Source organism: Salmo salar, chromosome ssa23 (genome assembly GCF_905237065.1).
Source record: "Salmo salar chromosome ssa23, Ssal_v3.1, whole genome shotgun sequence".
Classification (NCBI taxonomy): domain Eukaryota; kingdom Metazoa; phylum Chordata; class Actinopteri; order Salmoniformes; family Salmonidae; genus Salmo; species Salmo salar.
This window is the reverse complement of record NC_059464.1, coordinates 15,060,141-15,087,534: the sequence shown is the minus strand read 5'-3', so window position 1 is coordinate 15,087,534 and position 27,394 is coordinate 15,060,141. Positions and strand designations below refer to the sequence as shown.

Genomic DNA, 27,394 nt, shown 5'->3' with positions numbered 1-27,394 from the left:
AGACTGAGGATCTTTGCTATACGTGACACTTCCTACGGCTCCCATAGGCTCTCAGAGCCCGGGAAAAAGCTGAATGATATCGAGGCAGCCTCTGGCTGAAACACTTTATCGCGTTTGGCAAGTGGCCGATCAGAGTACTATGGGCTTAGGCGCGTGCCCGAGTCGACCCCATGCTTTATTTTCTTTCGTCTGTTTACCTAAACGCAGATTCCCGGTCGGAATATTATCGCTTTTGTTATGAGAAAAATGGCATAAAAATTTATTTTAAACAGCGGTTGACATGCTTCCAAGTACGGTATTTAGATTTTTTTTGTCACGAATTGCGCCATGCTCGTCACCCTTATTTACCCTTTCGGATAGTGTCTTGAACGCACGAACAAAACGCCGCTATTTGGATATAACTATGGATTATTTTGAACCAAACCAACATTTGTTATTGAAGTAGAAGTCCTGGGAGTGCATTCTGACGAAGACAGCAAAGGTAATAACATTTTTCTTATAGTAAATCTGACTTTGGTGAGTGCTAAACTTGCTGGATGTCTAAATAGCTAGCCCTGTGATGCCGGGCTATCTACTGAGAATATTGCAAAATGTGATGTCACCGAAACGCTATTTTAAAATCGGACATATCGAGTGCAAAGAGGAGTTCTGTTTCTATAATTCTTAAAATAATTGTTATGCTTTTTGTGAACGTTTATCGTGAGTAATTTAGTAAATTCACCAGTGTTCGGTGGGAATGCTAGTCACATGCTAGTCACATGCTAATGTAAAAAGCTGGTTTTTGATATAAATATGAACTTGATTGAACAAAACATGCATGTATTGTATAACATAATGTCCTAGGGTTGTCATCTGATGAAGATCATCAAAGGTTAGTGCTGCATTTAGCTGTGGTTTGGGTTTATGTGACATTATATGCTAGCTTGAAAAATGGGTGTCTGATTATTTCTGGCTGGGTACTCTGCTGACATAATCTAATGTTTTGCTTTCGCTGTAAAGCCTTTTTGAAATCGGACAGTGTGGTTAGATTAACGAGAGTCTTGTCTTTAAAATGGTGTAAAATAGTCATATGTTTGAAAAATTTTAGTTTTTGCATTTTTGAGGAATTTGAATAACGCGCCACGGGATTACACTGGCTGTTGAGTAGGTGGGACGCAAGCGTCCCACCTAGCCCATAGAGGTTAAAGGGAGTGCTCCTAATCTCAGTTTGTTACCTGTATTAAAGACACCTGTCCACAGAAGCAATCAATCAGATTCCAAACTCTCCACCATGGCCAAGACCAAAGAGCTCTCCAAGGATGTCAGGGACAAGATTGTAGACCTACACAAGGCTGGAATGGGCTACAAGACCATCGCCAAGCAGCTTGGTGAGAAGGTGACAACGGTGCGATTATTCGCAAATGGAAGAAACACAAAATAACTGTCAATCTCCCTCGGCCTGGGGCTCCATGCAAGATCTCACCTTATGGAGTTGCAATGATCATGAGAACGGTGAGGAATCAGCCCAGAACTACACGGGAGGATCTTGTCAAAGATCTCAAGGCATCTGGGACCATTGTCACCAAGAAAACAATTGGTAACACACTACGCCGTGAAGGACTGAAATCCTGCAGAGCCCGTAAGGTCCCCCTGCTCAAGAAAGCACATATACATGCCCGTCTGAAGTTTGCCAATGAACATCTGAATGATTCAGAGGACAACTGGGTGAAAGTGTTGTGGTCAGATGAGACCAAAATGGAGCTCTTTGGCATCAACTCAACTCGCCGTGTTTGGAGGAGGAGGAATGCTGCCTATGACCCCAAACAACCATCCCCACCGTCAAACATGGAGGTGGAAACATTATGCTTTGGGGGTGTTTTTCTGCTAAGGGGACAGGACAACTTCACCGCATCAATGGGACGATGGACAGGGCCATGTACCGTCAAATCTTGGGTGAGAACCTCCTTCCCTCAGCCAGGGCATTGAAAATGGGTCGTGGATGGGTATTCCAGCAGGACAATGACCCAAAACACACGGCCAAGGCAACAAAGGAGTAGCTCAAGAAGAAGCACATTAAGGTCCTGGAGTGGCCCCCCCCCCCCCCCCCCCCTTTGTTCAGGGACACATTATTCCATTTCCGTTAGTCACATGTTTGTCTCAGTTGTTGAATCTTATGTTCATACAAATATTTACACATGTTAAGTTTGATGAAAATAAACGCAGTTGACAGTGAGTTGACGTTTCTGTTTTTGCTGAGTTTTTACACTTCAGAATTAATGTTTGGGAATTCTATAAAGCCTGACATTTTTCAGAGTAATTGTTCATTTAGTACATCAGTGTAAATGTTTGGCTGGGGGATTATAGGGGATGGATCTGTAGCTTGATGAGACAGAGGCAGCTGTAGGTAGCGTGGTTATATAGATCGAGAAGAGGAGATACTGTTTGAGAGGTTGTTTTCTCTGGTTGGTGGATCGCTCACAGCAACAATGTTCCCAGCGTTCTCTCCACGGCAACAGCAGAAATCAACAAAATCTGTTCATTTCCATGCCCTGCCAATGTGTGTTCGTTTGTGTGTGTGTCTCCCCACATCACCCTGTCAGACTCACCCTACACACACACACACACACACACACACACACACACACACACACACACACACACACACACACACACACACACACACACACACACACACACACACACACACACACACACACACACACACACACACACACACACACACACACACACTCATCCAAATCCAAGCCCCAGAGAAGGTGCAGCTCTAATTGGAGCTCATTTTAATGGAGTCTGTTTTTGAGGTTGGAGTTGAGGCCTGCGGCAGGCACAAAGCTGAATCAAATTAAAGCACCTATTGTGTGTGTGTGTGTGTGTGTCAGCGTGTGAGGTCTCTATGAGACCTTGATAACATTTACATATTCATTTGTTGAGATTTAGCTAGTTTGATACTTTATTGACCTGACTGTATATCGTTTTATAGAAATACCCTAGCTTCACACTGTTTCAGTTGTTCCTTTATGAGCATTCAACTAGCAGTCCTTTGGAGGGTTTTACAACCCTCTCTCTCCTGCAGCTGCAACACAGAGAAGCCAACCTCACTGCCCTGGTTGCCATTGGACCTCGCAGGACGGGACCACTTGACTCCCCTGGAAACCAGGTACAGGTACACCACTCGCCTGTCTGTGTGTGATTATTCTGAGAGAGTGGATGGAGGTTCTTGGTTATCAGTGGTTTTATGGTGGGTAGGGATGCTTCTATGGGGAACACCTATGTTAATGTCACTTCTGAGAAACAACTTCAGGGGAGACAAGATCTGTACAGTATTATAGCAGACATGCGCAGGACTGTTAGTTTAGGTTAACGAGTCTCTAATTGTACTCAGTTTGTTTAATTCCCTGGCCCTGCAGGCGATGGGTTTAGAGATGAAGCTCTGTAAATTGAACACATTAACCATTGCCTTTGAACTCCTTTACCTAGAGAACCCTGCTGCCTGAGGAGCTTTTCCTCTCTTGCGTCCTCTCTCTTTCCTCTGTAGAGCTACAGGGCCTTCCTTTCTGCTCTCTCAGGCATTGCCTCAGTCTGTCAAAATGTGAAGAAGAAACAGGAGACAAGGGAAACTGTCTGGCATAGTGGTGTTGCCATTACTTTTTTATGAACGTTTTATCTCTTGGTGATTTCGTCCGTCCGTCTGTCCGTCTGTCTGTCGGTCTGTCTGACTGTCTTGCGCTCTTTCTCTTTCTCTCTCAGGTGTGGCCAGCAGACAGTATGTCAGTACTACAGAGGGCTGGGGTTCAGAGGATGACTTGGGTCTCTCTGCCTGGAACAGGACCCTCCTCTACGACACTCTCAAGTCCCTGCTTTAGTGAGAACAGTGTGATTAAACAGCATAATACAATCCATCTCTCTTCCACCTTTTGTTGTTGATATTTGTTTGTACTATTATGGTTATTTTATTTTCTAACAATTTGTAGCAGTGTCAACAATGTCACTGAGCTCTGCTGGTACATGCTGAGAAATATTACAGTCATGTTGGCAGGACCAACAAATTTAATATTGCACTTATTGAACAGGACAATTCTGTGTGTGAGAGAAGAGGTCAGAACAGTATAAGGCAGCTCTGTGCGTTACAGCCCAAAGCAGTGGCCGTCTGCCCTTAGTGTGATTCAGAGAGTTGTCTGCGGTGAGGTCACTGTCTTTTTCCTTGTTTTTCAGTTCAGTTTCATGCTAATAATAACCCAGACTGATTGATGTCTGTGACAGCCATTCCTTACTCTGATGTTTACATGGGTCACCTGATGATTGTAAACCTGTGACAATTCAATTAAGTTTATGGAGGGATTCCATACAAAACCAGGACAAAAAAATACAATGATTTGAGGGATTTTCACAAACATTTATCCTCACAATGGTCCTTTGAAAGAAGGTGTATTAACATGTATTTGACATTTGTATCTAAAAGCATAATTGAGAAATAATTAATCAAAGTTGGCATTTTGACCTTACCCAGGCCTCCTTCAAAGAGCAACTGCACTTCCTGATTTGACCTCATTTTAGATTTGGTTCATTAAGAAATGTTAGCGGCCATGACTAAATTGATACGCAAGTTGGTTTCTTGGTATGGTTTAATGTGGGGTTATCATGTGTGTGTTGGTTAGAAGGTGGTTAGACTCACTCTATAGCCAACCAAGTTGATTGACTGTATTGTGTACTTTTATAGTATATCAGTGATTCTTTGTTAATTGCCTCATTACTCACACATTGTCGTTTAAATTTTATGTTGACACCTTTAGGTGGTCGCTTGGAGGAAAAATAGTGATCCTTTGGGGCGTGTGCGTGTGGAAATGTGTGTTGGGGAGAGTTGTGGATGTGGGATGTGTTTGAGATTCATTATTCCATTACCTTTAAATATGGCAGAGAGGAGCTTTAGGCACAGCTCTACCCCGGGTTATGAAATACAGAGGGAGGGAGGAGAGAATGAAATGGATCAGAATTATTTCAGTTGAAATGACTGCTGACCTCTAACGTAACAGTAAGCTAGGCAAATTGACAGTGTGCCAGTTAAAGCAGGATCTGATAGCAGAAATGAATGTTGGCCCCTTAATCGAGGTCAGCTATGCAAACTGTTTCATATAACTGCCAGTTACAGCAGGGTGCAAATAGTGTGAGGGTATTTTCATTTGTGTGATTACTGTTTGATTAGGTGATTGTTAAATGATTGATTGTTGTCATCGGTAATGTTAACAAGCACATCATCATGTGTCCCCCCCGCTTCCTGTTGCTGTTCCAGATCAAAGACAATCCCCTCCCTCCTCTGACAGCTCGTCAAATCCAGGAAGACAAAAGCAATTCTGAATAATTGAGATTCATAAATTGCTCATGCATATTCATGAACTACTTCCTCTTAAAATCTGAAGCAATTGAGATATTTACCATGGTGGTATCTAAAGTTAATGCAAACCTCCCCCTAAACTTTCCGGTTTCAATTCTACCGTCAGTCTGCAGTGATGGAAGAGTAAAACTGGCCTAATTAAAATTGACATTTGAGTCAATATTCGAATCATTTAGTTTCCTGCATAAGAGTTAACACACACACATATTTTGTATGAAATATTTATTAACATTTTTGAGGTACATTCATCCATACAGGTTTTCCTCTAGTGAAACAGAGGAAGACGATTTTGATACAGACCTCAAATCCTCTCTGCTGCTCTGTAATAATCAGCATAAAACATGCATCAATTTCATCTCTGACAAGACACATCTCTTTTATCAATCTGATGAATATAAAATGTTGAAGTCTCATGAAGAACCTCTTCAGAATTCCATTTTCATGTCAAGTTAAAGACTTAAAACTGGGAAAACCATATTTTTGGTTTACAACATTTCCTAGAAGAAAAACTTCCATAAGTGCCTCATAATAGTAACTGTAGCTTCACAGAACCACATATGACCTTTTATCTATTTAGTTTAGGCTGGGTTAGATTTCCCAGACAAGGATGGCTGTGCTTGTTTGCACTTGTGCTTTTTAACATTCAACTGCATACCTTCCATATTCATCAGTGCCGTTTCTCAATTTTTGAGTTTCAGTCATGATTGCATCCCATTTCTATGACTATTTACATTATTGTAAGAATCTGAATGAATTCTAATTATAATGAATTATTATGACACTATGAAACAATAATCCTACATGAAAACATGAGTAGTACTATGACAGTAGGGAGAGAGGTGTCAGTCACGTGGCAAGTTTCCATTGATCCAGGTTTATTCAACAAAAGCAACGTTGGCAAAAAAGTTTGCGACATTTGTAATGGAAACGGCAGTTGTAGCATACATTTTCGAAAGATCTAATACATTTATTCCATTCGAGGGGTGGATTTATTGTGACAAATGATGATGGAATAAATTAAGATTGCAAAAAAATCGGAAGGTACGGTGGGCATGTGACGTTATCACGTAACTATAAAGGTTCACTCCACATTTATTTCTAAATGCCTACTGCTTGCAACATCAATTTTTCCAACTAAAAAAATACTGTGTTTCTTTGCAAGTAAAGTAATGTTTTGACTTTCAACAATGCCTGAATTGCTTTACATTGGAACTTGAAGTTTCACCATGAAATTGTTTCAAATCTTATCTAGTGCAAGTTACACCATGACCCAGACCATGGCGATAAGTAGGCACATGAGAATGATAAAAATATGGAAAATATTAGTACATTCTTGCATTCTATCCATTCTGGCTTTTGCGAGCTACCTGAGACATGAAACAGATAGGTGGGCACTTTATTAATGCACAATTTGCCAAAATTGATCATTTAAAACCCTTCAACAACCTCATTACATCTAGCTGTTTTTATCAACACAAGACAGTTCAATGTAAACACACCTGGACGGGCAATTGTTGCATCTACCTCCTATGCAATCTTTCTAAATGTCAACAAAAAATGACTGTACAAGTTAATGAAAACCTAGCTAGTGTCTAGCTGAGTACCGCCAGGTCAGTGACTTCCATGGTTTATAGCGGAGAGGTCATAGTTCTACTGCGCTCCTATTGGTGTAGGTAAGATCACCATCACCAACATAGCACCGACCATGTAAAAACAAATCGGTTTACACTAGTTACCACAGCCACAAAGTCAAAATTGTCTATATCGTAAAAATGAATGAAAACAAAAATGTGCTTTTTTGTCTTAATTTAAGGTTAGGGTTAGGCTCATGGTTAGCAGTGTGGTTAAGGTTAGGGTTATGTTTAAAATCAAATAATTTAAGAGAAATTGTAGAAATAGGCGAGGTTTATGACTTTGTGGCTGTCGTAACTAGCGACGACCCTACAAATTTAAAACAAACTTCCGGTCAGGCTTTCTTGGTGTTCCCTTGGAGATGTAGGCGTGGCTCCAGCTCCTCTCCTGACCAATCATCCACTGTTACCCCTGACCCGGGCAGGGCTTAGTCCAGTGCTTCCTGTTTGATGCAGATGAGTGTGGGGCCACGCTGTCCGTTGCTCCTCCCCTCCCTGCGTAGGACGTACTCACTGAAATGGGAGGAGTCTACTCCTCCACCACATGCCCCTGCTATCTCGAACCCTCTCTGTTGCAACCTCTCCAATACCTGTCAATCAAACACACATGCATTACAGACACCGGACACAAAAACACACACCATTGTGGTCAAAAGTAATTTCAGAGAGGGCCTGATTCAGGGTTGATAGTACCACACAGTCATACAGGAATACAGTTTGTGGAAGAAAACCAATGTGTGTGTAAATGTGCAAATGTGTTACTAACAATAGCACAAACAGTGCCCAAAATTATAAACACAACATGTAAAGTGTTATACTCACAAAAACCTTATTATTCTCAAATTGTGTGCATTCATTTGTTTACTTCCCTGGTAGAAGGCACTTCCTTTTCTAAGATAATCCACCACCTGACAGGTGTGGAATTTTAAGAAGCTGATTAAACAGCAGGATCATTACAAAGGTGCACCTTGTGCTTGGGACAATAAAAGTCCACTCTAAAATGTGCAGTTTTGTCACACAACACAATGCCACAGATGTCTCAATTTTTGAGGGAGCGTGCAATTGGCATGCTGACTGCAGGTATGTCCAGCAGAACTGTTGCTAGAGAATAATGATTTCTCTACTATATGCCATCTCTATTGTCATTTTAGAGAATTTGGCAGTACATCCAACTGGCCTTACAACCACAGACCATGTGTAACCACACATGCCCAGGACCTCCACATCCAGCTTCTTCACCTGCAGGATTGTCTGAGACCAGCCACCCGGAAGCTGAAACTGTGGGTTTGCAAAACCGATGAATTTCTACACAAACTGACAGAAAACGTCTCAGGGAAGCTCAACTGCGTGGTCGTCCTCCTCACCAGAGTCTTGACCTGACTGCAGTTCGGCGTCATAGCCGACTTCCGTGGGAAAATGCTCACCTTAGAAGGCACGTTGGAGAGGTGTGCTCTTCAGGGAGGAATCCCGGTTTCAACTGTACCGGGCAGATGACAGACAATGTGTAGCGTGTGGGTGAGAGGTTTGCTGATGTCAATGTTGTGAACAGAGTGTCCCATGGTGGGATTATGGAATGGGCAGGCATAAGCTACGGACAACAAACACAATTCCATTTTATCGATGGCAATTTGAATGCACAGATATACCGTGATGAGATCCTGATGGCCCATTGTCGTGCCATTCATCCATCACCTCATAATTCAGCATCATAATGCACAGCCCCATGTCGCAAGGATTTGTACACAATTCCTGGATGCTAAGAATGTCGCAGTTCTTCCATGGCCTGAATAATCAACATACATGTCACCCATTGAGCATGTTTGGGATGCTCTGGATCAACGTGTACAACAGCGTGTTCCAGTTCCCGACAATTTCCAGCAACTTCCCACAGCCATTGAAGAAGAGTGGAACTACAATCCACAGGCCACAATCAATAGCCTGATCAACTCTATGTGAAGGAGATGTGTTGCGCTGCATGAGGCAAATAGTAGTCACACCAGATACTGACTGGTTTTCTGATCAAGGCCCCTACTTAAAAATATATATATTTGTGACCAACATATGCATTTACACTATATATACAAAAGTATATGGACACCCCTTCAAATGAGTGTATTCGGCTATTTCAGCCACACCCCTTGCAGACAGGTGTGTAAAATCGAGCACACAGCCATGCAATCTCGATAGACAAACATTGGCAGTAGAATGGCCTTACTGAAGAGCTCAGTGACTTTCAATGTGGCACCGTCATAAGATGCCACCTTTCCAAGAAGTCAGTTCATCAAATTTCTGCCCTGCTAAAGCTGCCCCGGTCAACTGTATGTGCCTTTATTGTGAAGTGGAAATGTCTAGGAGCAACAACGGCTCAGCCATGAAGTTGTAGGCCACACAAGCTCACAGAATGGGACCACCGAGTGCTGAAGCATGTAGCGTGTAAAAATCCTCTGGCCTTGGTTGCGACACTCACTATCGAGTTCCAAACTGCCTCTGGAAGCAACGTTAGCACAACTGTTAGTCGGGAGCTTCATGAAATGGGTTTCCATGGCCGAGCAGCAGCACACAAGCCTAAGATCACCATGTGCAATGCCAAGCATTGGCTGGAGTGGTGTAAAGCTCACTGCCATTGGACTCTGGAGCAGTGGAAAAGCGTTAACTGGAGTAGTGGAAAAGCGTTAACTGGAGTGGTGAATCACGCTTCACCACCTGGCAGTCCGACGGACGAATCTGGGTTTGGCGGATGCCAGGAGAACGCTACCTGCCCCAATGCATAGTGCCAACTGTAAAGTTTGGTGGAGGAGAAATAATGGTCTGGGGCTGTGTTTCATGGTTCGAGCTACGCCCTTTAGTTCCAGTGAAGATAAATGTTTACGCTACAGCATAGAATGACATTCTAGACGAATCTGTGCTTCCAACTTTGTTGCAACAGTTTGGGGAAGGCCCTTTCCTGTTTGAGCATGACAATGCCCCTTTGCACAAAGCCAGGTCCATACAGAAATGGTTTGTCGAGATCGGTGTGGAAGAACTTGACTGGCTTTCACAGAGCCCTGACCTCAACCCCATCAAACACCATTGGGATGAATTGGAACACCGACTGCGAGCCAGGCCTAATCGCCCAACATCAGTGCCAGACCTCACTAATGCTCTTATGGATGAATGGAAGCAAGACCCTGCAACAATGTTTAAACATCTAGTGGAAAGCCTTCCCAGAAGAGTGGAGGCTCTTATAGCAGCAAAGGGGACAAACTCCATATTAATGCCTATGATTTTGGAAGGAGATGTTCTACGAGCAGTTGTCCACATACTTTTGGTCATGTAGTGTGCTTATTCCCAGTCATGTGTAACCTATAGATGAACGCCTAATTATTTCAATCAACTGATTTCCTTATATGAACTGTAACTCAGTAAAATCTTTGAAATTGTTGCATATTGCATTTATATTTTTGTTCAGTGCATATTCAAAAATATATTTTAAAATATATGTTGCCATGTATTTTAATGAATGGAAAATGTAGCTTTTCACCTTACATACTGTAGCTAGGCTACATACAAATTAAATGCATAAAACTACAAAGTACAGCACTAAATCACAACAGCATGCTGTGGTGTAGTTTTAATGAATGACTCATGACTGAGAGAAATTGATGATAAAAATATTGTGGGGGCTGTTTTGTTAGACTTCAGTGCGGCTTTTGACAATATCGATCAGTCTGCTCCTGGAAAAACGTATGTGTAATGGCTTTACACCCCCTGCTATATTGTGGATAAAGAGTTACCTGTCTAACAGAACACAGAGGGTGTTCTTTCATGGAAGCCTCTCCAACATAATCCAGGTAGAATCAGGAATTCCCCAGGGCAGCTGTTTAGGCCCCTTACTTTTTAAAATCTTTACTAACGACATGCCACTGGCTTTGAGTAAAGCCAGTGTATCTATGTATGCAGATGACTCAACACTATGCGTGCCAGCTACTACAGTGACTGAAATGACTGCAACACTTAACAAAGACCTGCAGTTATTTTCAGAACGGGTGGCAAGGAATAAGTTAGTCCTGAATATTTCTAAAACTAAAAGCATTGTATTTGGGACAAATCATTCACTAAACCCTAAACCTCAACTAAATCATGTAATGAATAATGTGGAAATTGAGTTCGTTGAGGTGACTAAACTGCTTGTAGTAACCCTGGATTGTAAACTGTCATAGTCAAAACATATTGATTCAACAGTAGCTAAGATGGGGAGAAGTCTGTCCATAATAAAGCGTTGCCGTGCCTTCTTTACAACACTATCAACAAGGCAGGTCCAACAGGCCCTAGTTTTGTCACACCTGGACTACTGTTCAGTAGAGTGGTCAGGTGCCACAAAGAGGGACTTAGGAAAATTACAATTGGCTCAGAACAGGGCAGCACGGTTGGCCCTTAAAAGTAAACTGGGAGCTAACTTTAAAGATATGCATGTCAATCTCTCATGGCTCAAAGTGGAGGCGAGATTGACTTCATCACTATTTGTTTTTGTAAGAAGTGTTAACAAGCTGAATGTCCCGAACTGTCTGTTTAACCTACTAGCACACAGCTCGGACACCCATGCATACCCCACAAGACATGCCACCAGAGGTTTCTTCACAATCCCCAAGTCCAGAACAGACTAGGGAAGAGCACAGTACTACATAGATCCATGACTACATAGAACTCTATTCCACATCAGGTAACTGATGCAAGCAGTAGAATCAGATTAAAAATCTGGTAAACATACACCTTATGGAACAGAAGGGACTGTGAAGAGGCACACACAAAGGTACAGACACACGCATACGCACTCTACACACACGTACATTGTAATATTGTTGTATGGTGGTATTGTAAATTTTGTATTATAGATATGTAGTGGTGTAATAATGTTATATGATGTACTGTTTTATCTTTTGTTTTAGATGCAATGTAAGTACCTTAATGTGTTTGGACCCCAAGAAGAGTGGCAGCAGCTAATGGAAATCCCTAACAAATACAAATGACTGACAAATAAAAGTGTGCTTTCAATAATCTTTATTTTTTGCTCAAATAACTTGGTCCATTGTTGAATTGTGTCATGTTAGTCACTGGGAGGTGGAATCTGAAAGACAAATTATAATGTACAAATTATCTCTGTGCAGTTAACATCTGTATTTGAAAATCAAATTGATACAATGCAGATTCCTTCACCTCCAGTTTATATTTTCAGACTCACAAGTTGACAGTTACCCCGTGGATAATGCAGAGACAGAGTCAGTGAAACGCTTCCACATAAGATGAAGAATTAGGGGTAATGTTCATGAACATCAAATTGATACTTACAATGCAGATTCCTTTACGTTCAGTGTCCATTGCAGACTCACAAGCTGAAAGTTAACCTGTGGATCATTTAGAGACAGAGAGTCAGTGAAACGCTTCTACACAAGATGAAGAATAAATAAGGGGTTAATGTTCATGAACAAATTTTAATTTCATTGGGAACTAGCTAGCTAAATGATACAAAAGACTACTTACATTGGCTGTCCATAGGCAGCTGAGGCTTCAGACCAGAAGGATACTGGATAATGTTTTGCTAGAGATAATCTAGCAAGTATCAGAGACACCCAACCCTCACTAAAGCCAGCTAAGCTAGCTAGTTAGCAAGCAACACAATGCTTGGTTGGCCAATAACATTTAACAATAGCTTTGGCAATTAAATAAAAAAATAATACATACGGTGCATTCGGAAAATATTCAGACACCTTGTCTTTTTCAACATTTTGTTAAGTGACAGCCTTATTCTATTTTTTTTTAACTCAGCAATCTACACACAATACCCCATAATGACAAAGTGAAAACAGTTTTTTTTGAATTTTTTGCAAATAAAAAACAGAAATACCTTATTTACATAAGTATTCAGACCCTTTGATATGAGAATCGAAATTGAGCTCAGGTGCATTCTGTTTCCATTGATCATCATTCAGATGTTTCTACAACTTGATTGGAGTCCACCTGTGGTAAATTCAATTAATTGGACATGATATGGAAAGGCACACACCTGTCTATATAAGGTCCCACAGTTGACAGGACTGTGTCGAAGCACAGATCTGGGGAAGGGTACAACAAAAATGTCTGCAGGATTGATGGTCACCAAGAACACAGTGGCCTCCATCATTCTTAAAGGGAAGAAGTTTGGAACAACCAAGGCTCTTCCTAGAACTGTATGCCCAGCCAAACTGAGCAATCGGGGGAGAAGGGCCTTGGTCAAGGAGGTGACCAAGAACCAGATGGTCACTCTGACAGAGCTCCAGAGTACCTCTGTGGAAATGGGAGAACCTTCTAGAAGGACAACCATCTCTGCAGCACTCCACCACTCAGGCCGTTATGGTAGAGTGGCCAAACGGAAACCACTCCTCAGTTAAAGGCACATGACAGCCCACTTGGAGTTTGACAAAAAGCACCTAAAGACTCTCTGACAATGATAAAAAATAATCTCTGTTCTGATGAAACCAAAATTTAACTCTTTGGCCTGAATGCCAAGCATCACGCCTGGAGGAAACTTGGCACCATCCCTACGGTGAAGCATGGTGTTGGCAGCATCATACTGTGGGGATGTTTTTCAGCAGCAGGGACTGGGAGACTAGTAAGGATCGAGGCACATATGAACAGAGCAAAGTACAGCAATTTTATTTTTATTTATTTTTATTTAATCAGGCAAGTCAGTTAAGAACAAATTCTTATTTACAATGATGGCCTACCTCAGCCAAACCCGGACGACGCCGGGCCAATTGTGTGCCACACTATGGGACTCCCAATCACGGCCAGATGTGATGCAGCCTGGATTCAAACCAGGTACTGCAGTGATGCCTCTTGCACTGAGATGCAGTGTCTTAGACCACTGCGCCCCTCGGGAGCCTCAGAAGCAAGATCCTTGATGAAAACCTGCTCCAGAGTGCTCAGGACCTCAGACTGGGGTGAAGATTCACCTTTCAACAGGAGAACGACACTAAGCACACAGCCAAGACAATGCAGGAGTGGCCTCTGGACAAGTCTCTGAATGTCTTTGAGTGGCCCAGCCAGAGTCCGGATTTGAACCCTATCAAACATCTCTGGAGAGACCTGAAAATAGCTGTGCAGCAAAGCTCCCCATCCAACCTGATACAGCTTGAGAGGATCTGCAGACAAGAATAATAGAAACTCCCCAAATATGCAAACATTTCTAATAACCTATTTTTACTTTGTCATTATGGGGTATTGTGTGTAGACTGATGAGGAAGAAAAACAATTTAATCAATTTTAGAATGAAGATGTAACGCAACAAAATGTGGAAAAAGTCAAGGGGTCTGAACACTTTCCGAAGGCACTGTACATGACATTAACTCTACTTGGCTCTATTCCAGGACAACTCTTATCAACTTTAATTTTCAAAACAATTCTTACCTTGGACAGTCACACTGCACGTTGATGGCAAGCTAAAGAAGGAGCTAGGTAGCTTTGTTAGCAAATTGATGAAAACTCTTGCTTGCAGTTGATGAAGTGATCTTCTTCCTCTGTCACCCACCCGGTTAAAAACATATTTTAATTCAATGTTATAAACGTATAATCAAATAAAATGCCATTATCCACGAGAAAGCTTTTTGATGGTGGCACCTGCTCTTCTCCTTCTTCTAGAGAAAATTCTAAATTGCAATGGCTGCTCTGTCAGTTGGAGGCGGGGCTTGGGAACATTTCAAATTGTCATTGACAGCTCAGGACATTTTTATTTTAATATTTCTTACAATATATTTACAGATGTGTTCTACGTTCAAGTGACTTTTCGAAATAAACACCTTATTTAAGGTACAGTGCATTGTAAAAATATTCACCCCCCTTGGCATTTTTCCTATTTTGTTACATTACAACCTGTAATTTAAATGGATTTTTATTTGGATTTCATGTAATGGACATACACAAAATAGTCCAAATTGGTGAGGTCAAATGAAAAAAATAACTTGTTTCAAAATATAATAAAAAATAAAAATAAAAAAAATGGAAAAGTGGTGCGTGCATATGTATTCACCCCCTTTGCTATCAAGCACCTAAATAAGATCTGGTGCAAACATTTATCTTCAGAAGTAACATAATTAGTTAAATAAAGTCCCCCTGTGTGCAATCCAAGTGTCACATGATCTGTCACATGATCTCAGTATATATACTGTATATATATACCTGTTCTGAAAGGCCCCAGAGTCTGCAACACCACTAAGCAAGGGGCACCACCAAGCAAGCCGCACTGTGAAGACCAAGGAGCTCTCCAAACAGGTCAGGGACAAAGTTGTGGAGAAGTACAGATCAGGGTTGGGCTATAAAAAAATATCAGAAACTTTGAACATCCCACAGAGCACCATTAAATCCATTATAACATTTTTTTAAGAATATGGCACTACAACAAACCTGCCAAGAGAGGGCCGCCCACCAAAACTCACGGATCAGGCAAGGAGGGCATTAATCAGAGAGGCAACAAAGAGACCAAAGATAACCCCGAAGGAGCTGCAAGGCTCCACAGCAGAGATCGGAGTATCCGTCCATAGGACCACTTTAAGCTGTACACTCCACAGATCTGGGCTTTACGGAAGAGTGTCAAGAAAAAAGCCATTGCTCAAAGAAAAAAAATAAACAAACACATTTGGTGTTTGCCAAAAGGCATATGTGAGATTCCCCAAACATATGGAAGAAGGTACTCTGGTTAGATGAGACTAAAATTGAGCTTTTAGGCCATCAAGGAAAATGCTATGTCTGGCGCAAACCCAACACCTCTCATCACCCGAGAACACCATCCCCACAGTGAAGCATGGTGGTGGCAGCATCATGCTGTGGGTATGTTTTTCATCGGCAGTGACTGGGAAACTGGTCAGAATTGAAAGAATGATGGATGGCACTAAATACAGGGAAATTCTTGAGGGAAACCTGTTTCAGTCTTCAAGAGATTTGAGACTGGGACGGAGGTTCACCTTCCAGCAGGACAATGACCCTAAGCATACTGCTAAAGCAGCACTTGAATGGTTTAAGGGGAAACAATGAAATGTCTTGGAATGGCCTAGTCAAAGCCCAGACATCAATCCAATTGATAATCTGTGGTATGACTTAAAGATTGCTGTACACTAGTGGAACCCATCCAACTTGAAGGAGCTGAAGCAGTTTTGCCTTGAAGAATGGGCAAAAATCCCAGTGGCTAGATGTGCCACGCTTATAGAGACATACCCCAAGAGACTTGCAGCTGTAATTGCTGCAAAGGTGGCTCTACAAAGTATTGACTTAGGGTTATGCACGCTCAAGTTTTCAGTTTTTTTTTGTCTTATTTCTTGTTTGTTTCACAAGAAAAAATATTTAGAATCTTCAAAGTGGTCGGCATGTCGTGTAAATAAAATGATACAAACCCCCCAAAAATCTATTTTAATTCCAGGTTGTAAGGCAACAAAATAGGAAAAATGCCAAGGGGGTGAATACTTTCGCAAGCAATTGTACCATAGCGACTCAACATTATCGTCGGGGTAGAGAATATTGTGAGGTGTGATTGTGTATTTTACACATATATTTTACAAATACGTACAAACTGTATATTTGATTTAGTTATATAATTGCTAAATACATTTTCCCAATATATTTAAATATTTTATTGAAATATAGTCCATCATATTATTTTTCCCTATGGGGTCACAGTTTGTTTCTGAGCAGGCAGAAGCCATCCATCTCCTTGTTATCAAAAAACACTCATCCCCTCTCTCATGACAACTCACACATACAACACAAACAGATGCAGACACAGACGCCCCAAAAAAAAGATAAAAATAATAGTGTCCCAAATGACACCCTATGTAGTGCACTATTGGCCCTTCTCAAAAGTAGTGTACTAAATAGGTAATAATGTACCATTTGGTAGGCAGACATTCTCTCTATAGCTGCAAGATGACATTCCATTAGCATGCCCTGAAGGAGCAGCTGTTACTCTATCCTCTGTCTGCCTCCATCCCTAGCTCTCTCTCTCGCTCTCTCTCTCTCTTACTCTGTCGCTCTCTCCTTCTCTTTCTGTGTGACTGTCGCAGGCAGTACAATAGAAACCTTTGTTTGCCTCCATCTCTCTCTCGCTCTGTTTTTCTCTCTCCCTGCCTCCTTCTGTCTGTCTCTTTCTCACTCTCACTCTCCCTCCCTCTCTCTGTGACTCTCACTCTCCCTCTCTCCTATCATTCCAGCAGACACGGTAGCCGATGGCTATATTTTTCATATCTAAACAGGATTAGTCTCTCTTTCCCCTGGTTGGTCTGGCCCTGTATGAGGTTATTTAAGGTTATACTATGCTTATGCCATGGGTACTGGTTAGTGTGATGTTACATATATGGAGTTAAAGAGATTTTGTATACTTTTTAGCCAGTAGTTCTGAAAGTAACACTCACAAGCCAAAAGGTTTACCCAAACATTGCGTACTACATCACATACCGTTATGTGCAGGTACGCCACGTCATTGTGCTTTCTCTTGTTCTGCTGTGTGTGCATGATGTGTCTCTTGCTAGCTGTCACTCAAATGGCGAGGGGCTGAAGCTCATTGGTTGAACTCAAATTGCTAGGGGGCTGGCCCACATGGTAGAAAATATAGGCAAAATGGCGCAGCACAGCTTCCAGAAAAACTGTTGTTTTCAAACTAGGGATTTCATGGCTAATTGAGGTAAAACAGTGATTCTGCTCATAGATTATGCATCTATGAACTACACATTGACACATCCAGCGCAAATATAAAAAATACTTTGTAGTCGCCAAAGTTCTGGAGCATGTTTTTAAGGCTACCTATACAGAGTTGAGGTGGGTTAATGTGATATGAGTTGAGGTGACCTTATTCATTGTGAGTTGAGGTGACGTAATCTGTTATTTTAGGATGTTGGGTAGTTATTTTCATGGTAAGCAGTGGTATTGGAAGGGTAGTGTCTGTCATGTTACCTGTACAGAGTTGAGGTGACAGTATCCATTGAGTGGAAAGCGTATGACGTGAGTAGAGTCATGATTCCAGCCTGCATTCATGGAGTTACACATGACGTCCCCGACCTCTGGAAACACGTCCTCGATCAAAGCCCTGTCTCCACTCAGAGTGATCCTCTCCCCCAGCTCTGGAGCTACACGCACCACCACACACTCACACACACGCCACACACTCCTGGCCTCACGCTCACTCCTCCAGCATTCCAATTCTGCTTGTAGTGGGGATAGCTTGAAGAACCTGGCCTCCTCATAGAGTAGAGAGTACTCCTGGAACACATACGCACGCACACACACACACACACACACACACACACACACACACACACACACACACACACACACACACACACACACACACACACACACACACACACACACACACACACACACACACACACACACAATGATTCATCAGATTCTTTTAAAAAGTTAACCCACAACGTTTTACACACACTATGTTATCAGAAAGGAATTATGGACGAGGTTTTCCAGTATCTCTCACTCAGTATCAGAGGTACTCACTTTGAAGTCGTCAGGGAGGAGCAGTTTGGCCGTCCGCAGGAAGTTGAGGATGTAGCGGAATATATGGCCGTCTCGGTCTATGAAGTAGTGCTGCTTCAGACTATCTAACACTATGGGCTCTGTCCCGTTGAATAGACGACCAATCCTGGTGGAAGGTGATATCATCATTGGGATTGACATCAGAGTGTGCATGTTCATGTTTGAGGGGATCAGGTTGAGCAAGGCAAGGAGCAGAATCGCTAATCTTGATCACATAATGAGTAGTTATTTGGAATGCAATGTCATTTGTAGATCAGTGACTGTGCAATCCACTTCAATGTAGTTGATCTCAAACACCCTATGTGTGTGTGTGTCTTACCGTGACTCGGGGTACTTGGTGAGTGTAGCCAGGCTGCTGGTGTACATGTGTCCTCCTACATCTATGTGTACAGGGGCGTTGGTCTTTGTGAGCTGGGCGGGGGTGGGGATGCCCCCGATACCCCCAGAGCCCAGTGGAGAGGCAGGGGACTGGGAGACCAGCGGCCTACTGGCCATGCTGCTATAACGGCTATCCTGGGAGACAAGAAGAAGAAAAAGAAGAACACTTTATTGTCCAATGTACACAAATGTCCAACAAACATTTGTCACACATACTGTACACCGTTAAACACATGAGGCATTACAGAGTTCTTCCATGAGCGACCAAGTAGAGACAGGACGCTAGTAAGGAGTAGTAGACTGAGACTTCATTCATACTGCGTCAACGCTTTGAGCACAGAACTCACGATGCACTGCACTCCATGACGAAGAGTGTATTTGCCCTTTTCAGAGTCTGTGTGTATATCAGGGGTAGCTTTGGGTTGCAAAGAGAGATCTGAGTGTAATTAAAGGAGCTCAGAGGCGATTGGAATCTGCCTCCTCCGCTCCTCTGCTATACAGGTGAGATTTTGAGACAGGTGAGGACATTACCTTATCGAGGAGGGTTTAAAAACCCTTGTAAATGCTTCACAAAAATCTGCACTTCAGAAAAACTAACAAGCTATAAAGTCTACTGGTCAGCATTTACTGTGGTAAGTGCAGTGAGGGAGAAAGACAGCCATGGCTGCAGGTCAGAGTCTGCCTCTTAAAGCTGAGAACACAGTAAATAGTAAGATACTGTAGATATACAGAGATGGAGGGAGATAAAGGGAGAGAGAGATGTAGCTGATAAAGCAGAAATCAGATGAGCAGAGCTGTTGGTAATGCAGCAGACATGTCCATCTCCCCGGGGCCACATAACAGGCAGGCTCATTAGAGGAATGGCTCAAAAACATGAAACTCGTAAGAGACTGGACACACACACACACACACACACACACACACACACACACACACACACACACACACACACACACACACACACACACACACACACACACACACACACACACACACACACACACTCATTTTGTCATTAGAGGAAAGATACTTGAGACAGCCTGCCATACTTTTATTTTTCATTATAGTGCCTGTGTCTCAGAAAAATGTGAGCTTTAGGCGAATGGGTATAAGAGATGTGTGTTCTGTGTGTGTGTGTGTGTGTGTGTGTGTGTGTGTGTGTGTCCGTGAGAGCTCGCACGCTCTGGCTCTACCCCTGCCGGCTCCACTGTGGTGCATGGTTAATAACTGTGGGCCTGGGGTGCCGTAACCCATAGCAACAGACAAAGTCCCAAAGAAAACTCACTACTGTCCTCTCCTCTGCACTCACAGGGTGCATCCCAAATGGCACCCTAATCCCTATTTTTATTGAGCTTTTATTTAATCAGGAGAGCCCATTGAGACCAGGGTCTCATTGTCAATGGAGCTCTGAGGACAACAATTTCAACATGGACGTTCCAATAAAAAAGAAATCAACAACTACAGGTTACAATTTCAAAAACTACAATTTCAACACCACAATAAATGTGTTCATTTAATCAAAACAAATGCAATTCTCCTTTAACAAATTCAACATTAGATTCCTAAACTGAATCAAGATGCAGTTGTACTACATCCGGAATAAGGTACCATTTGGAATGCAAGCACAATGTTCATGACCTCTTTACTAAAGCACCTAGAACACCCAAAGAGAATACAAAAACCCACACACATCCTACAGGTCAATACTTTCACAGTAAATCGAAAATGATGTAAGTCTCTATACACTTAAACATTTCATTAACTCAGAAAATGGTGCGTGACCAAATGGCGACATAACCTATTACGCACTCATTTCATTTCCGCATTAAATCTGAGGATGTTTTTGAGAGGCTGTCTATAAGTAAGCTTATCCTGCATTACATTTAAAAATTCAAAAGCATAATCTCTGTCGGTGCACTGTATGAAACTCTATTACCTGCGAGGATACCACATCAGTCAGTAAAGGAGCGGATTGCTGACGGTGGGGCTCCTGGGGTCGGATGTCCACGGGCTCTGTACCGTCCACTATGACCACAGGGGACATTGCGCGTTCTCCGGGACGCACACAGAGCTTCTTAGGAGAAGGAGGTCCCGAAAAACCGCAGAGAGCACGAGCTTTCCTTGTTGTTCTCTGCGGCTTCAGTTCCACTGTGTCTGTAACCTGTTGGATGTACGGGATCACGAGCTGGAGATGAGACTGCACGCCACCATTGACTGTTTCCGAGGCAATCTGAAGTGACACCAACTTTGACCCTATACCGGCAATGCTGTTGAGCGTTGCTATGGAGACGGCGCCGATGCAGTGGTTGGTGTAGGTCTTTGACAGTTTGGCAGCACGCGACAGCATCTGCATCCTCGTGCCAAGCAGGTTCTTACCAATGGCTTTGTTCTCATACCATGTTATGTCGCTTGCGCAGCAGTTGTCTCGTGGTCGTTGGAAGAATGCTTTGCACAATGGGTTCCGTTTCGAGACATACTTTACAAAGCTGGCATATGGACAAAACTCAGTTCCGGTCTCATACATGCGCGGCAAAGTATCTTCATCCGGGTCTGGTCTCTTTTTATTCCAGCACGCGGAGCGAGACTTGTGATACGGCCCCAGTGCTTTGAAATAGATAAACTTTCTCCCATTCTCGTCTATGGCCAGGCCGAATGAATCCTCCTCCAGCTCGCGCTGATTCTCTCGCCCCCTCGTACAGAAATACATGCATGTCTCGAACCACACTTTGTTAAGCAGCCCGAATGGCGTATCGATGTTAAACACACTGGAGGTGTAGAGTTTTCTCAGGTCCGCCCGCGTGATTGCCTGTTTCTGCACCACAGGACCAGCACCCTGCTCCTCCAGCTTTCTGATGACCGCGGCCAGGGTCAGGTTGGCGCTGCGTAGCTCCGGGTCCTTGGTGAGATCCAGGGTGCGACAGTACGGTGGCTCATTCAGGTAGCGGTTAAGAGAACTCCGAATGCTAATGAGGGAAGACTTGCTGTAGAGCTGGCCGCTCTTAGAGCGTGCCTCCGCGTAGAAGGACTGCAGGACCGCGCACAGCGCCTCCTTGTCCAGAGTTTCAAAGTCAGGACTTTGGGATTTCTCGCTCAGGTACTCCCGGAAGATCCGTACCGCATACCTGGTAGCCAGGCGAGTGTTCTCGCTCAGTCTGGAGCGGTCAGACGGCTGCAGGTCTCCCTCCGGATCCGAGTCCAGTCCGGGGATGTGAAACAGTCCAGGGTCCGCTCCCGGTCCCAAACCGCTGCACTGCTCCGTACTACGCATAAGGACCGCTTCTGTTTCCATAGTGGAGCAGCTGCTGGGGTCTGCGCACTCTGCCTCCCACTCCAGTTCATCCTCCCCGTACTCCTCCCCAGTGATCTGTACCTCCTGGATCTCATCATCCTCCTCATCTCCGCTCCTCTCAGTCTCCGGGCAACTCATGTGCTCCTCCCGCTCTGTCCTCGCTGTGTCACTAGAGCAGCCTGCGCTGCCAGGCATTCTCGCCATATTGCAGTCAGTGTAGCAGTCCTCAGGCAGAGCGCATGCGCTATATTGGACCACAGAGATGCGAGAGCTTTGTGTTTAGTGACCTTCAGCTAGGCACGCACTCTTAAAGGTGCAGGGAGCGAGCGCTGATAGTGGGTAAATGGAGCGCGCTCCCAAAAAAGGCTGCGGTATTGGACTGCATATTGGACCATTCACAAGCAGCATGGGATATATCTAACAGGGTTTCAGATTGCTTTATTGGAAGTAACTACTGCAATATCTGACTAACACACACACACACACACACACACACACACACACACACACACACACACACACACACACACACACACACACACACACACACACACACACACACCTGCCTATTAGAACAGTGTTGCCAGCTCCAACAGCTTGATTTGAGAGGATAAAGCTTTAAAGATCCATATTGTAACTGCAGTGATATGTGTTCTCTCTCATCTCCCATAAGATAATAACCATGCAGCATGTTCACATAATTCTCGCTGCACAGGGACATGAGAGATGCACAGGTCTGGAGAAAATATACATCAACTCTTTATTGGACATACTTTCCTGGTTGTCTTATACAGTACTCCATCTGAGTGCTATGTGAGATGTGTTGTTAGACTTGTGCATTGATTTGAGAATAAATGCCAATTCCTCAGAAGTGCAAAGCAATTATATTACATTATTTTTAATATAGAACATCATCACCCTGCTGTACCTCCAGGCTAAGAGCACTGCTTCTCCCCTGGGCACCCATGACCTTAATACAGCCTCATACATGGTGTTCTCCATACGAGGCTCCTTTTACAACTTATAAAGGCTTTATGAACTGTTATAAAGGCTCATAGGTTAGCTCTGTTGCCCTTGTGAAGGTACAGTTGAAGTCGGAAGTTTACATACACCTTAGCCAAATACATTTAAACTCAGTTTTTCACAATTCCTGAAATGTAATCCTTTTGAAAATTACCTGTCTTAAGTTAGTTAGGATCAACACTTTATTTTAAGAATGTGAAATGTCAGAATAATAGTAGAGAGAATGATTTATTTCAGCTTTTATTTCTTTCATCACATTCCCAGTGGGTCAGAAGTTTACGTACACTCAATTAGTATTTGGTAGCATTGCCTTTAAATTGTTTAACTTGGGTCAAACGTTTCGGGTAGCCTTCCACAAGCTTTACACAATAAGTTGGGTACATTTTGGCCCATTCCTCCTGACAGAGCTGGTGTAACTGAGTCAGGTTTGTAGGCCTCCTTGCTCACACACGCTTTTTCAGTTCTGTCCACAAATTTTCTGTAGGATTGAGGTCAGGACTTTCTGATGGCCGCTGAAATACTTTGACTTTGTTGTCCTTAAGCCAATAAACTTTGGAAATTTGCTTGGGGTCATTGTCCATTTTGAAGATCCATTTGCGACCAAGCTTTAACTTTCTGACTGATGTCTTGAGATGTTGCTTCAATATATCCACATAATTTTCCTCCTTCATGATGCCATCTATTTTGCCAGTCCCTCCTGCAGAAAAAGCACCCCCACAACATGATGCTGCCACTCCTGTGCTTCATGGTTGGGATGGTGTTCTTTGGCTTGCAAGCCTCCTCCTTTTTCCTCCAAACATAACGATGGTCATTATGGCCAAACAGTCCTATCAGACCAGAGGACATTTTTCCAAAAAGTACGATCTTTGTCCCCATGTGCAGTTGCAAACCGTAGTCTGGCTTTTTTATGGTGGTTTTGGAACAGTGGCTTCTTCCTTGCTGAGCGATCTTTCAGGTTATGTCGATATAGGTCTTGTTTTACTGTGGATATAGATACTTTTGTACCTGTTTCCTCCAGCATCTTCATAAGGTCCTTTGCTGTTGTTCTGGGATCGATTTGCACTTTTCGCACAAAAGTACATTCATCTCTAGGAGACAGACTGCGTCTCCTTCCTGAGCGGTATGACGGCTGCGTGGTCCCATGGTGTTTATACGTGCATACTATTGTTTGTACAGATGAACGTGGTACCTTCAGGCATTTGGAAATTGCTCCCAAGGATGAACCAGACTTGTGGAGGCCTACAATTTCTTTTCTGAGGTCTTGGCTGATTTATTTTGATTTTCCCACGATGTCAAGCAATGAGGCACTGAGTTTGAAGGTAGGCCTTGAAATACATCCACAGTTACACCTCCAATTGACTCAAATGATGTCAATTTGCCTATCAAAAGCTTCTAAAGTCAGGACATTATTTTCTTGAATTTTCCAAGCTGTTTAAAGGCACAGTCAACTTAGTGTATGTAAACTTCTGACCCACTGGAATTGTGAAATAATGTTGGAAAAATGACTTGTGTCATGCACAAAGTAGATGTCCTAACCGACTTGCCAAAACTATAGTTTGTTAACAAGAAATTTGTGGAGTGTTTAAAAAACGAGTTTTAATGACTCCAACCTAAGTGTATGTAAACTTCCGACTTCAACTGTACATACTTCTGATGCTGCTCTTGTGTACGTTCATTGTTATGTTGCTACCTTAGGTTCATATGTCCTCCATACGCTGCTGCTATTACAGCTAATGAGGACTGTATGAGCTGTTCCAACTAATGTTAATAGGTTAACTCTTTTACCCTTGTGAAGGTTCATAGACTTCTTATGCTGCCCACTTAGGGTTCATATAGACATACACTAAAAGTTTCCCTTACTTTCCCCTAACGAGATGGAGTAAAGAGTTGTTAATGACCCTCTTCGCCAACTATACCCAGAGTAACAACACAGGAAGACCTGTGAGAAGCCAAGTACCTAACAAAGCTGTTAGTTAAATTCAAGTATAATATGACAGTTAACAAATCTCAGACTATCTCTGCTGCTACATGACAGTGCTGGATGTCGTGGGGATTTGGTGTTATGTGTGAGAGGTGGCAGTAATGGATATCGTCAGGCAGACAGACTCGACAGTGTGTATCAACGGGGAGTGTGTTAATGGCATTTATTACAATTGAAAAAGCAGCATGATCCACTTCAATCCATCACAGCACTGCAGAGAATAGAACAGAGCAATATAAACATATTTCCTGAGTGAGTGTGTTGTGATGGGATTGTGTCAAAATGTTATGTACAGTATGTGAGGAAATTAATATGAGCACACATTGAGGGCCCTTTCCCAGCCCACATTAAGCCTGGTCCTGGACTGAAAATCACTTTTAATGGACATTTTTCATTTAGAATGCTTTTTTTTTGTCCAGGATTAATATTAATCTGGGTCCATTATGGGAAGGGGTCAGGTATGGGAAGAAGCAACCAACAAGCAAACACTGCCCTACAGAAACAGTCGTTATGAATCCTTCCTTCCTGAAACCTCTTTTCTTTCTGACTATGTTCCAGCTCCCAGGCATGTCACCAGGAAGGATGGCTGAGACGTTTGGAAAATAAGAAAAATAAGAAAAAATACCCACGTTTTAATTCTTGTTAGCAGCACCTCGTTTCGCAACTCCATACCCAATTAGCAATTAGCTAGCTCTTTAAGTTGAGACCTTTGCCGTGGTGCCTGATCCCAACCTGATTTGTATGCCGCTTGTGCAGTTGATGATAAGAAGAGGGCCCCAGAATACGGAGTTTTACATTTCATTTTATGTTGATTTGCATGCCAGGAGAGCCTTCGGGGCTTGAGGAAATAACATGGCCGCTCTTCAAAAGGAGATCTATGCGCCACGTGGCAGCAAAGTGTGTAGGATTGCGCTTTTTTGTGTGCAGGCAGGTAATTTACTCCCTGACTAATCTGCAGAGATAGGGGGAAGCTGTAGAAGAAAAAGCACTTATACAAAGAACAAGGTTCTCTCTCGCTCTGAGGCTCCTTGTCAAAAACCTTGGGAAATTAACACCAAGGTGTGATAGCTAGAGCTGCTCCCGTAGCCTAGGGCTGGCATGAAAGAGTAGCGGGATGTGTTAGTTTGTGGGGGTATGTTTGTGGGTGTGTGGAAGAGTGTGTGAGCATATCAATTTCTTCAGTGTGTGCATATGTGTGTGTGTGTGTGTGTGTGTGTGTGTGTGTGTGTGTGTGTGTGTGTGTGTGTGTGTGTGTGTGTGTGTGTGTGTGTGTGTGTGTGTGTGTGTGTGTGTGCACTCTCTTATAAACAAAAAGCCCTCACTCTACACCTGCCCTTTACACGCTGCCCAAACCGGACGTGTTGTGTGCGCGAGGGTTGCAAAATGAATTTAAACATACATGTTCTTCAGTCATTGCACCCACACTGCTCGCACGCGCCAACGTGCCAGGCACTAAAATAGAAGTTACTTCTATTTGTGACGCCGAACGCGATGCAAGTCTTGCCTCTCCCATCTCCTCATTGGCTTTTAGAAGCATATACGTGTGCCATCTCCTTATTGGTTATACCCACGTGGGTGATAAAAAAAGATGAACTGAGGTTTTTTGTGGTAATACACCTTATTATGAAAGTTAGTTGCCAATCGCCATATAAAGTCCAAAGAAGAAAAAGCCTGGAAGTAGGAGAGATGACTAGACACGATTTGGTTGACCATTTTATGTGTGGATTAATTGTTGGAGTAGAGGACCTTGTGCATTTCAGGTAAAATAACAAGTCAATGTTTATATCTCAGGACAAATTAGCTAGCAACTGCAAGCTAGCTAGCTAAATTGCCATAAATGTTTAATGCTTTTCGACCTGTCCCCAAATTAATATAACTGGTCCAGAGTTTGTTTTGATATTTCAACCTACGTGTCGTGATCGCGTTTGGTGTGGGGGGGACAAAATCTATTTGCGCACGATGGCAGACGCATGCGCACGATGGCAGACGCATGCGCACGTCTGGTTTGGGAATGGTATTACACTCATTACTGACTACAACAGCCATGATTCCCAGTAGTAGTTTGTAATGAGAACACAGTCAGGAACAAACACTCTGTTTATCTGTCTGTCCCATAGGAGAGACCTGCAACACTATGTACACATACACTAAAT

The 27,394-nt window shown here is 42.9% G+C and overlaps 1 protein-coding gene and 1 long non-coding RNA gene across 2 annotated transcripts; one reads left to right on the top strand and one right to left on the bottom strand.

The window, feature by feature from the left end:
• The first annotated feature begins 3,079 nt into the window (after nucleotides 1–3,079).
• Nucleotides 3,080–3,910, top strand: LOC123729875 (uncharacterized). The gene is made up of 2 exons (XR_006761573.1): nucleotides 3,080–3,157; nucleotides 3,748–3,910. It is a non-coding gene; the product is annotated as an uncharacterized lncRNA (long non-coding RNA).
• Nucleotides 3,911–5,611: 1,701 nt separating this feature from the next.
• LOC106584188 (uncharacterized) lies at nucleotides 5,612–22,646 on the bottom strand. The gene is made up of 5 exons (XM_014169176.2): nucleotides 20,885–22,646; nucleotides 18,890–19,083; nucleotides 18,532–18,676; nucleotides 17,971–18,276; nucleotides 5,612–7,610 (listed from the first exon to the last, which is right to left on the bottom strand). The coding sequence occupies exons 1-5, from the start codon at nucleotides 22,439–22,441 to the stop codon at nucleotides 7,449–7,451; spliced, it is 2,364 nt and encodes a 787-aa protein (XP_014024651.1). The 5' UTR covers nucleotides 22,442–22,646; the 3' UTR covers nucleotides 5,612–7,448.
• Nucleotides 22,647–27,394: the final 4,748 nt, after the last annotated feature.